This window comes from Procambarus clarkii, chromosome 94 (genome assembly GCF_040958095.1).
Source record: "Procambarus clarkii isolate CNS0578487 chromosome 94, FALCON_Pclarkii_2.0, whole genome shotgun sequence".
Lineage (NCBI taxonomy): Eukaryota > Metazoa > Arthropoda > Malacostraca > Decapoda > Cambaridae > Procambarus > Procambarus clarkii.
The window spans coordinates 7,925,505-7,938,318 of record NC_091243.1 but is presented as its reverse complement, the minus strand read 5'-3'; the positions used below and the strand labels follow the sequence as shown (position 1 = coordinate 7,938,318).

Genomic DNA, 12,814 nt, shown 5'->3' with positions numbered 1-12,814 from the left:
GATGGAAATGCACATCAGCTTTACTGGGGGGACGTAAAACCTGGCTCCTCTCACTCCCCTCTCTCTCTCTCTCACACATTGTGCCTCTCTTTCTCTGTCTCACTTTCCCTACTCCTCTACTTATCCCTGCTACTACTTTCTCTACCTCTACTTGATCCTATACTTTCCCTGCTCCTGCCTTTTCCTGCTTAATACTCTGTTAATCTTACAGGAGAATACTAGTATTAACTCTGCTCTCTTTCATCCCACTTTAAGTCATCCAACGCCTCTCTTCCCTACTCTAGTCTATATCTCCGTCAGTCTCATTCTCCTCCATCGACTCCCATCCCCTCTCTGACTCTAGTAGCCCCCTCCCATGTTTCCTACTCCCATCCCACCAGCTGGCTCCCTTCCCATTCATCCGGTCACCCCAGTATCATCCTCATCCCTCCCTTCATCACCTTGCTCACCGCTGCCATAGCGATGGTGCACCGTGAACCCATACAACCATACAGTCACCACCATACTGTCACTGGCATCACCATACTGCCACTGTCACCATCATATTGTCATCGTCATCACCATATTATCACTGTCACCATCACACTATCACTATCAACTTTCGACTCCATTACCTCTCACAGCGTCAACTTTAAAGTGACAACATTAATCATTTATTTTGTCAGGTGACAGGTAGCCTGGGTATGTATACACGTTAGGCTTATATGGAGGGTCATCCGACCTATTGATCACTTCCCCCCCCCCCCTAAGATGCAACTTCACAACAGTTGACTTCGGAGTACCTATTTACTGCTAAGTGAACAGAGTCAGTGAAAGTTACAGTGCCCAATCGGGATTCGAACCCTTGATTTCCGACTGTGAGCCATGAACGAACCCAACTGTGATACCGAGATCCTTCACCGGAACAGATAGGACCAACCAGAGACAATCAACAAACCCCAACAAGGCATCAAAAGGCATATTCACAACAGTAACTTAGAATGGGATCTCCCTGAATCAATTTACACCAAAACAAAACAAAAAAGTGTCAAATCCTACAAATAATTTACCCAAATAGTGCAGCACTCCATTGGCCTCCAACATCCAACTGTAACGCAGCGATTTTGTAGAACCTGACCCGTCTGTGATCGCTACTCTCAACACCCAACTGCCTACCACATCCTGGCTACTCCCAACACCCAACTGCCTACCACATTCTGGCTACTCCCACACCCAACTCCCTACCACATCCCGGCTACTCTCAACACCCAACTGCCTACCACATCCTGGCTACTCCCAACACCCAACTGCCTACCACATCCTGGCTACCACCACCTCAACACAACTGTCGCATCAAGTAACTCCTGAAATGTTGCACTGCCAGAGCCCCGTACAACGCTAGACTTGTCCCCATACAACTAAGGCAGCCGAGAGAGCAAAGGGGCGAGCGGCCACGAGGACGAGCTGGAGGTCTTCAGCGCCTCCATGGAAAACGTCAATAAATCAATACCTCGCCACCTCCGCCCCGCCCACGCTCTCTCCCCTTTGACCTTCCTCACTGGGTGGCAGCGTGACCTTGTGCGTGTAGCGGGTGGTGGCCGGGGGGGGTGAAGGTCGTGTGTGACCATGTGTACGTGCTCCTGCTTACCGCACACATCAAGAGGACGGGGATTGTCGAGATGGCTAGGAAAACGCAGGGATGTAGTGGCCCGGGATAATCTAATTGACCGTGTTGTGTGTGAGAAAGTAACTCAGTGGGCCGGCAGCGTCCACTCTCAGGTAACCTGCAGGTGGTTTCTTGACCCCAGGTCACGTCTTAGGTGAGACGTCTTCCCTGGAAACACAAACCGAAACTGTCTCTATTTTCTGCTTGTTACAGCTTGTAATAAAGTTGTTACATCTTGGCTTAACGTGTTTATGACGTATTAGAACGTTGTTACAACTTGATATATTGGTTGTTATAACTGGTTAGGAAGTGTTAAAACTTGTTCGAACGTTGTACCAACGTCGTAGTTTCAGTGTGTGTTTGGCGGGTTAGCTGTTTATAGACAGCCCACTTATCTATAAACAAACCCTCGTTCTCTGATGATTTGTTTCGTTCTGGAGCCCGGACATTTCGTTCTGATTAGCTAAATTTAAAACAACAACATCTGACGATAAACACGATATATATTACATAGTTATGCTGTCAGAAAAATCATAACACTGAGTGTTGAATCGGATATATGGGTTTAGTAGACCCTCACTGATTGGTTATACTGAAACCTCTGATACAGTCGTTAGTCATCAGGTGGACTGAATCTTGACCTATGGAGCATCCTTGTGTCAGGCAGGGAGACCTCGGTCCAGATTCACGAAAGCACTTACGAACGTGTACATCTTTCCTCAATGTTTGACAGCGTTGGTTACATTTATTAAACAGTTTACAAGCATGAAAACTTCCCAATCATCTGTTGTTATTGTTATAAACAGCCTCCTGGTGCTTCGGAGCTCATTAACTGTTTAATAATTGTAAACAAAGCCGCCAAAGACGGAGAAAAGATGGACACGTTCGTAAGTGCTTGCGTAAGTGCTTTCGTGAATCTGGCCCCTCATCTCTCCAGCCCCCCCCCCCCCCTCCTCCCCCAGCATAGTGTTGCAACACCTTCACGCTGAGTTGTGAGTGGGTTTCAAGGGCATACATGTCCTAGTTAGACTTGCAGCTGACCTTATCTTAGAATGTCGCCAGATAAAGTGTTTTTTTATATAGATAAGTGTTCATGTAGTATTTTAAGTTATATTTTACTTTTCATTTCAAAAGTCAATCATTTTCCTTTTAAATCAGGCGGAAAAATTCCTTTTAATCTAATCTTTTAATCTAATTTAATTTAAATTCTTTTTAAATCACATCATGTGTTGCGCCATTATCAACTGCAGCCATCGGTTTTTGTGAGCTTGCTGACATAAGCCCAACCACTTAGGCTGGACGATAGAGAGAAAGTCTCGCGTCCTGCAGGTCTGCGTTCAATCCCCGACCGTCCAATTGATTAGGGCACCATTCCTTCTCCATCCCATCATAAATCCTTATTCCCTTATGGTAATGGCTTAGTGCTTTCTCCCGACCTTGCTGCTCTAAATCTCTCCCGCTGAAGAGTGTCTAATCGATTCTTGACTAATCTAACGTTACTTTAGCCAGTTTAACCTTTCTAGGGTTAACTATAACCCCACTCATATATAAAATCTAACCGTTCCCCGATCTACCTAATCAGTCACTAACATACCTAGCCTTCCGCTGGCCTAACTAACCTTCCGATGACCTACCCAACCTTCCCCTGGCCTAACTCCCCTTGCTCAAGCCACGGGACTTGACTACCTGGTTGATGGGGTTCTGGGAGTTCTTCTACTCCCCAAGCCCGGCCCGGGGCCAGACTTGACTTGTGAGAGTTTGGTCCACCAGGCTGTTGCTCGGAGCAGCCCGCAGGCTACAGGACTTGACCAAGACACGGGATTTAGCCAAGACAAGGGATTGGGCCAAGCCATAATAATACTGACCTGCTTGGCGAGCGGAGATCCCGGGTGGATGGCGACTACGAGCAGTACTCCAAGCAGGGCGTTGAGCAGGGAGGTGGCCAGGAAGTAGAAGATGGTCCGCACCACTATGCGACCGTTCATACGCGCGTTCAGGCTTGCCGAACCTAAGAAACGGACGTACACACAACGCAGAGTTAACGTACGTCAAACAGATGGCTTGCAACTGAAAATTTTTATGTTTTTATTTATTTTTTAATATTTTTATACTTTCTAGTAAATTGCCTCTTCGAATTTGTGTACGATATATCTGCGTCAATATCGTTTTCGTCAGCAGCAAGGCTGTCAGTCAGTCAAGGCTGCTGACATCAGTCAAGTGGTTGGCACTTATAAATTGTTATTGGCTCTTGTGCCTTATGAACCCGTTCAGTGAAACCGAACACGAAACTGTTCGGTTGCACCAGTTTCCTCAACTTCAAGCAAACAATACAATTCCATTCAATAAAATAGATGCAAGATGTATATATACAGTATAATACCTATGATATTTACAACACAAAATGTTATACAAGACAGTACGATACAAAATACAACACAACAGGCGTCATGTTATTAAGGACATATTAACCAATACAATACAATACATTCCAATACATCACATAACACAGTGTAGCATTGTAAATTGCGCTGTTACAGTATGTTACATTGCATTACAACAATAAAGAATGCTCAAAATATAGTACAATGGAATATTATACACTGACATGAACATCAGTTTATACACTGCAGAAAGTTGTAAGGTGACGTGAGTAAGAGAGATGAGGTGTGTAAGGGAGTAAGTGTGTAAGAGATGTAAGTAAGAAGTAAGAAATAAGTAAGTAAGTAAGAAGAGAAGTACGAGACAAAGTGTTTGTGTGTCACTCTTGCTTCGCGGAGAAGCAAGAGTGACGAGAAAATTGTTGAAGAGAATTGAAAAAAAACTGAGTTACAAAAATCCATTTAGAGGAATTACGAGGTCAAGTTAGCCTCGTCCCCCGTCCTAAACAAGGCGTCCCTACACAAGTCAAACAAGCTAGTTTAGCCTTGTCCCAAAACAGTCACCGCCCCGCTCCTGTGGCAGGTAAGTTCACTACGGGCTCACCATAGCCCGTGCTACTTGGAGCTTTCTCTTTTTATTCCCAGTAGCTGCTGAATCTAAAGGGCTGTCCACGTGGTCACCTATCCAGTCCCTGACCTTGATCCACTGATTGTAGCACTATTTTGATTATATTCTTTTTTCATTCCTTGATAATTCATTGTCTTATCTGCCACCTAGGTAACCATTTGACGGTATCATATTATATATTATACATAAGTATATGTTATATATATATATATATATATATATATATATATATATATATAATGTATATTATATATTGTATAACTTTATATATTATGTGTGTGTGTGTAAATTACGAAGCAATTAACACGATACAAATAAAGTGAGAATATCTGACTACCAAAGAAACTGAAGATGTATTGATTAATACGAAACTATTTTGGGAATTTCCTATCTCCTTTTCCTTCGTTTGGAGACACTCTGAAGGCGCTCAGATCTTCACACTCATTTTTTTTTAAATTGTGATTAGTAGTGTGACGTAGTCGACTAGACTAAAGCCTGCATCTGTAAACACCCAGACGCATGGGTTCGAATCCACATCACGGCTCCTGTGGATTTCCTCGTTGATATATCACGATAATGTGATTTATCTGTGTAGAAATATATATATATATATATATATATATATATATATATATATATATATATATATATATATATATATATATATATATATATATATATATATATATATATATATATATAGGTATATTGTGGTTAACAGTGAAGCCACTGTGAACAGTGGCTTCACTGTTATCAAACTATATAAAGACGTCGATTATACTGTTAAGTCACTTTAGTCAAACCAACCAAAATGTCTTGCAATTCAGCTAGATTATGTGGAGCCCAGTAGCCAAATCTTAGCCGAATTTACTGGTTCTATGCTGCAGACAGGGTAAGCTCTTATCAGGATCTGGCCCTGCGTTTCTGAGGTACACACACACACACACACACACACACACACACACACACACACACACACACACACACACACACACACACACACACACACACACACACACACACACATCCCCTTTTTAGTGTCAGAGTGGTTGACAAATGGAATGCATTAGGAAGCAATGTGGTGGAGGCTGACTCCATACACAGTTTCAAGTGTAGATATGATAGAGCCCAATAGGCTCAGGAACCTGTATACCTGTTGATTGACGGTTGAGAGGCGGGACCAAAGAGCCAAAGCTCAACCCCCGCAAGCACAACTAGGTGAGTACAACTAGGTGAGTACACACACACACACACACACACACACACACACACACACACACACACACACACACACACACAGACACACACACACACACACACAGACACACACACACACACACACACACACACACACACACACACACACACACACACACACACACACACACACACACACACACACATACACACACACACACACACACACAGTAGAGGTCCGTGCTCCTGCTGGAGGATGGGAGGGGCAGCATATCTTGTCTCCCTCAGTCAAGAAGACCTTGGGAAATTCTCTCCTGGCCACAGACAATGGCAGTTTAACCTCGATTCGTCGTCGCCTTGACCTTCACGTTATGCCGCGTGACCCACAAACACAGTTCCGCCTCTTCAATAAACTCCGTGTTCAGGATATGTGGTGACCTTCCACTTACGAAGATGAGTGACCTTCATAAGCTTTGCACTCGTGTGTCTCCCTATCTGCTGCGTGTCATTCCTGGCATCGCTAGTTACCACAATTTTGATTGTCAGGCATGCAAAGAGGCATACATACATACATACATATGTATGTATGTATATTACATACATACATACATATGTATGTATGTATATTACATACATACATATGTATCTATGAAATGGAGTAATAATGTTCTTCCTGAAAAGTCTTAGATGAAAAATGGAGTCTAACAAGGAATTACTTTTAGACTATTTCTACGCATAAAAACACACATTGAAGTAGAAACCTCTGCATATGGAGGAATAAAAAGGGAACAGGTGAACAGGTGAATAAGTGAGAATAAATAAATTAAAATAAATATAATATATATAATAAAGTAGGAGAGGCTCAAGAAGGCCGATATACAGACAAGTGTAACACAGACAGTACTAAAATAATATAGCCGAGGCGTCTGAGTAAAACCGTCTGTGATCCCCTGTAATCCTTTCTGCGCTACTGCTGAAAGGATAAGTATAGGGTGCACAATAAACTACCACTCACAGGATTAGTATGGGGAGCACAACAAACTACCCCCCTCACAGGATCAGTATGGGGAGCACAACAAACTACCCCCCCCTCACAGGATCAGTATGGGGAGCACAACAAACTACCCCCTCACAGGATCAGTATGGGGAGCACAACAAACTACCCCCCTCACAGGATCAGTATGGGGAGCACAACAAACTACCGCTCACAGTATAAGTATGAGGTGCACAACAAACTAGCCAGCCTCGTCAACAAGAAAAAATAACATCAGCCACCACACTGAACACACTCCAAAGGTTCCTGCGTGAGGGGCCACACACGGCCTATCTTACCTGCTATGAGTGACGCAATGATGAGGGGCAAGATCATGAGTTTAAGCATCCGGATGAAGAGTTCGCCAGGGTAGGAGATGAGCAGGATGGTGGTAGAGTCCGGCCCCACCGCGCGCAGAGACAGTCCTGTGACGGATGACCCAAGATAACACAGTAAGATTTAATGGACCGTGTCTGGTAGAGACTGTTCAGGAATCTCGTCCTCGTCTCTCTCAGAGCAGCCAGATTCAAGATAACTAAGTGAAAACTAAGTTATCACAAATGTAAACTGCTTATCTTGAAGAACACTGGAGGTGCTGTTTACGGAACTCATAATGTAACATTTCTGTCAACCGCCCACATAATAATGGGGCGCATAATAGGGTAATTAGGCTCGGCAATTAACTGGGGATTGAGAACGCTTCACGTTCGCCCTTACGTCCCAGGTAGTCTGGGATAGCCATCAGGGGAGATATGGCAGGTATGAATGTCTGCTATTTTAAGCAGTTGTATGATGGGTATGTCTTCCATTATGGGTAGTTGTATGATGGGTATGTCTTCCATTATGGGTAGTTGTATGATGGGTATGTCTTCCATTATGGGTAGTTGTATGATGGGTATGTCTTCCATTATGGGTAGTTGTATGATGGGTATGTCTTCCATTATGGGTAGTTGTATGATGGGTATGTCTTCCATTATGGGTAGTTGTATGATGGGTATGTCTTCCATTATGGGTAGTTGTATGATGGGTATGTCTTCCATTATGGGTAGTTGTATGATGAGTATTTTATTTAAATCTCAGTATTATGTACATATGGTATAATACACTATGAACCTCGAAGGCCATCATAATAAACGACTGAAAGGCGGATCTCAGGAGCTTAAACTCACCCTACAAGCACATATGGTTTGTAAAACAAAAAACAAAAAATGGTTTGTCATGAGCTCATGAATGAGCTCATTCTCTCGCAGACCCTGTTAGGTAAACAGTAATAGGAGAGCACTGTGGAGTAGAAGAACTCCCAGAACCCCAACAATCAGGTATGAAGCAGGTATCTCACCGAGGGCGACGCCGAAGAGGACCCCGGAGAAGGTGATGAGTAGCAGGAGGTTCTTGCGCACCCAGCCCCACCGCATGTCCGTGACGCGTACCGGTGACATCTTCTGGTCTGTCGAGGAGGAGAAGAAGTCTGTGTTAGTGGGCTGCGGGAGGGACTTTGTCAGTGATCACTGTAGGTCCCACGGCTGAGGGGCTGGCTACACGCCCACCAAAGCGGAAGGGCGGAGTCCTACCCACCGCACTATGGGCGCCCACAATAAGGAATAGGTCCAGAGACACCTATAACCGGTATACAACTCCCTGGAAACACAAACCGAAACTATCTCTATTTTCCGCTTGTTACAACTTGTAATAAAGTTGTTACATCTTGGCTTAACGTGTTTATGACGTATTACAACGTTGTTACAACTTGATATATTGGTTGTTATAACTGGGTAGGAGGTGTTAAAACTTGTTCGAACGTTGTTACAACGTCGTAGTTTTGGTATGTGTTTGGCGCGCTGGGACTTCAAGCCTTCCCTGGAGCACCACTGAGTACAGAGGTGTTTAGGGTGATCTATACGGCCTACCCATTCAAATCGCAGCACACTATAATGTGGGTAATAACATTTGAGTCACTTGTACCACCAGACCAGCAACACCTCAGGGCTTACCACGTCCCAACCACTTGGGCTGGACGGTAGAGCCACGGTCTCGCTTCATGCAGGTCGGCGTTCAATCCACGACCGTCCAAGTGGTTAGACACCATTCCTTTCCCCCCGTCCTATCCCAAATCCTTATCCTGACCCCTTCCAAGTGCTGTATAGTCGTAATGGATAGGTGCTTTGCCCTGATAATTCCCTCCCCTCAGCTCTAACCACAACACCATGAGTATCTATACCAGAGGTTTACTTCTTTTAACCTTTTTAAGATCACAGACATCCTAATGGTTTACCCAATATGCTCCGGAACCCCCCTTCAAGAAACACAAAATCCTTACCAGCAGGCTGATTAGGTATCAGTATGCCTTCATAAACTGTCAGAATCTAAATTTACCTTGTATATGAATAGCTAGAAACAGTACAGCTGAAATAGAATAAAAACAATTGCATGATATTTAGAATTTAGAAAAAAAGAATTTAGAAAAAATGGTTAAAACACAAATGCACAAGTTAGCTACATCTAGTCAGGTTTTCCCCTGGCGTTTATTGTGTAATCAAAACATAATCTATTGAGGTACAGTTACTAACGGTGATAGATAATTCTAATCTAACACTTTTGCAGTCGATCAGAGATGGTTTCATAACCCCCCCCCCTATTATTTTGTTCCCACACCCCCTGGTTTATAGAGTGATAAGAACAGTGTCATATCACTGAACATCACTGGTGGTTAGGATGAGGATTGAGACTGGTAAGCACGATAAAAATCTTCAATAATATAATACCACTTGCCCCAAGCCTCAACTGAGCTGTCTTGATTTTCTCTCTCTCTCTCTCTCTCTCTCTCTCTCTCTCTCTCTCTCTCTCTCTCTCTCTCTCTCTCTCTCTCTCTCTCTCTCTCTCTCTCTCTCTCTCTCTCTCTCTCTCTTCTTCCTATTTTGACTATTTGAACATCCTGACCCTCTTCTGTAACCCAGATCTTTGTTATTCTAAATTCATTTGTCTTCCGTGTCCCAATCCAAGCATTGACTGATTGACTGTCTCTCTGTCACTCTGTCACTCTGTCACTCTGTCACTGTCTCCCCCTCTCCCTCCCTCCTTCACTCACTCACTCACTCACTCACTCACTCACTCACTCACTCACTCACTCACTCACTCACTCACTCACTCACTCACTCACTCACTCACTCACTCACTCACTCACTCACTCACTCACTCACTCCCCCTAGCACCCTCGCCCCATAGATATAATGGTGGTGTTAGGCGTCACGTTCCGATCTGGTTATAGCACCCGTTCATCAGACCTTAAATAAACACAAGGAGTGACGTCGTAGCAGGAATTTCCTGCCCTGCCCAAACGCTTCTCCAGACACACTCAAGTTCAAGCCTCGCGCAACAATGAACTTGAGGAACCGCATACACACAGGGAAACCAATATGGCGTCTTGGTCTTCCTTCGGCTGTATCCCCTCGGCTGTATCCCCTCGGCTGTATCCCCTCGGCTGTATCCCCTCGGCTGTATCCCCTCGGCTGTATGATACATAACACCGGCTACAGCCCAAGACTGTGTTATTCTTGGTACTGACGGACCGTCGCCTGTCACCAGCGCATAGTTACGTCACACACGATGGTAACACATGGTGCCAGTATGGTGATATTCTGGTGCTGGCGGCTGTGTCGTGTCATGAGGATGAACCCATGGATTACGTGGGTTAACCCATGGATCACGTGTCTTAACCTATGGATCACGTGTCTTAATCCATGGTCCACGTGTCTTAATCCATGGATCACGTGTCTTAACCCATGGTCTACGTGTCTTAACTCGTGGATCACGTGTCTTAACCCATGGATCACGTGTCTTAACCCATGGATCACGTGTCTTAATTCATGGATCACGTGTCTTAACCCATGGTCCACGTGTTTTAACCCATGGATCACGTGTCTTAACCCATGGATCACGTGTCTTAACCCATGGATCACGTGTCTTAACCCATGGATCACGTGTCTTAACTCATGGATCGCGTGTCTTAACACATGGTCTACGTGTCTTAACCCATGGATCACATGTCTTAATCCATGGTCTACGTGTCTTAACCCATGGATCACGTGTCTTAACACATGGTCTACGTGTCTTAACCCATGGATCACGTGTCTTAACCCATAGATCACGTGTCTTTACCCATGGGTCCACGTGTCTTATAACTCCTTATCTCTCTCTCTTTCTTCTCTCCTTATCATTATTATTTGTACGTCACGACCCACTTCTTAACCTTAATTCTATTGTCCTGAATCCATTTTCCTTCCCTATCCTTATCCAATTCCTCGTGTCCTTATCCCATAATGTAGTCACAGGCCTGCCAACTCAACAGGTATTGGACGCCTCACTATAACAAGTCAGGCGTGTTCTGTAAATGGAATTCTAGGGGACGCTCAAATAGTTTGCGAATATCATATTTTGCATGTTTTAGAATAATGCACCGTATTAAGGTTACCAAACATAACGTAACCTAACATTAATAAACCTAACTTAACCTGACCATGAGTAATGGAATGGAACACATAATGAAATTACATAGTGGTTTTGAAATGATTACCTCCTCCCTGAGGACAGGTTATATATATATATATATATATATATATATATATATATATATATATATATATATATATATATATATATATATATATATAAACCTGGAATGATATCCCGCCCAACACACACCGAAACTACAACGTTGGTACAACGTTCGAACAAGTTTTAACACCTCCTAACCAGTTATAACAATCAATATAGCAAGTTGTAACAACGTTCTAATACGTCATAAACACGTTAAGCGAAGAGTTAACAGTTTTATTACAAGTTGTAACAAGCGGAAAATAGAGACAGTTTCGGTTTGTGTTTCCAGGGATATATGTCACATCTGTAACGACATTACATAACCCAATCGCTTCCTGCCTGAAAGAATGTCGCCTCTGCACATGCTCGTGATGGCCAGACCAAAGTTAAAATACAAGTATTGAGAGGTGGCATCGTTGGTAATGACAGCTGCACCAGATGGCCGTATACCTTGAGGTGATTCCGGGGCTCAGCGACCCCGCGGCCCGGTCGTCGACCAGGCCTCCTCGACCTCCTCCTATGTAAACAAATGCTTCCCGTCTCTGGCCATTAATTTATGGCTCCAAATGGACACTATGGGGCCTGATAACTGAATGGACAGCGCTCGGGATTCGTAGTCCTGAGGTTCCGGGTTCGATCCCCGGTGGAGGCGGAAACAAATGGCCAGAGTTTCTTTCACCTTGATGTTCCTGTTTACCTAGCAGTAAATAGGTACCTGGGAGTTAGACAGCTGCTACTGGCTGCTTCCTAGGGGTGTATAACAAAAATGAGGCCTGGTCGAGGACTGGGCCGCGCGGACGTTAAGCCCCGAAATCATCTCAAGATAACCTCAAGATAGCCTCCAGTGTCATTAATTGAATATATTTAAGTCTTCGGTGGATTTACTCTGTGTTTTCCCCGTGGCTCATTGCCCCTTGTAATCGGTCTGAGTCACGCCATTTTGCGCACGATGACGGGGACAAGAAGCCAGGGGGCATATATCAAGGTAGGAAGACGGGGGTCCAAGAGCAGCACCTCGATCTCACACATCACACACACACACACACACACACACACACACACACACACACACACACACACACACACACACAGGAATCACTCAGGAATCTGTACACCAGTTGATTGACGGTTGAGAGGCGGGACCAAAGAGCCAGAGCTCAACCCCCGCAAGCACAATTAGGTGAGTACACACACACACACACACACACACACACACACACACACACACACACACACACACACACACACACACACACACACACACACACACACACACACATTTAAAGCCGTCTTCCCGCCATTTTATCTGTGGACGCGGGTTCCAGCAGCTGTAAACACTA

At 44.3% G+C, this 12,814-nt stretch overlaps 1 protein-coding gene across 6 annotated transcripts in view; it reads right to left on the bottom strand.

Annotated features, from left to right (window-relative positions):
- Positions 1–12,814, bottom strand: part of LOC123747303 (excitatory amino acid transporter-like) — a 99,742-nt gene that overhangs the window by 27,251 nt on the left and 59,677 nt on the right. For all 6 annotated transcript variants that reach the window (XM_069319792.1, XM_069319794.1, XM_069319791.1 and 3 more), the window contains exons 2-4: positions 8,221–8,328; positions 7,181–7,306; positions 3,511–3,653 (exon numbers count right to left, since the gene is read on the bottom strand). In XM_069319792.1, the coding sequence (XP_069175893.1) occupies positions 3,511–3,653; positions 7,181–7,306; positions 8,221–8,328 (377 nt within the window). The remainder of the gene's footprint in view (positions 1–3,510; positions 3,654–7,180; positions 7,307–8,220; positions 8,329–12,814) is intronic.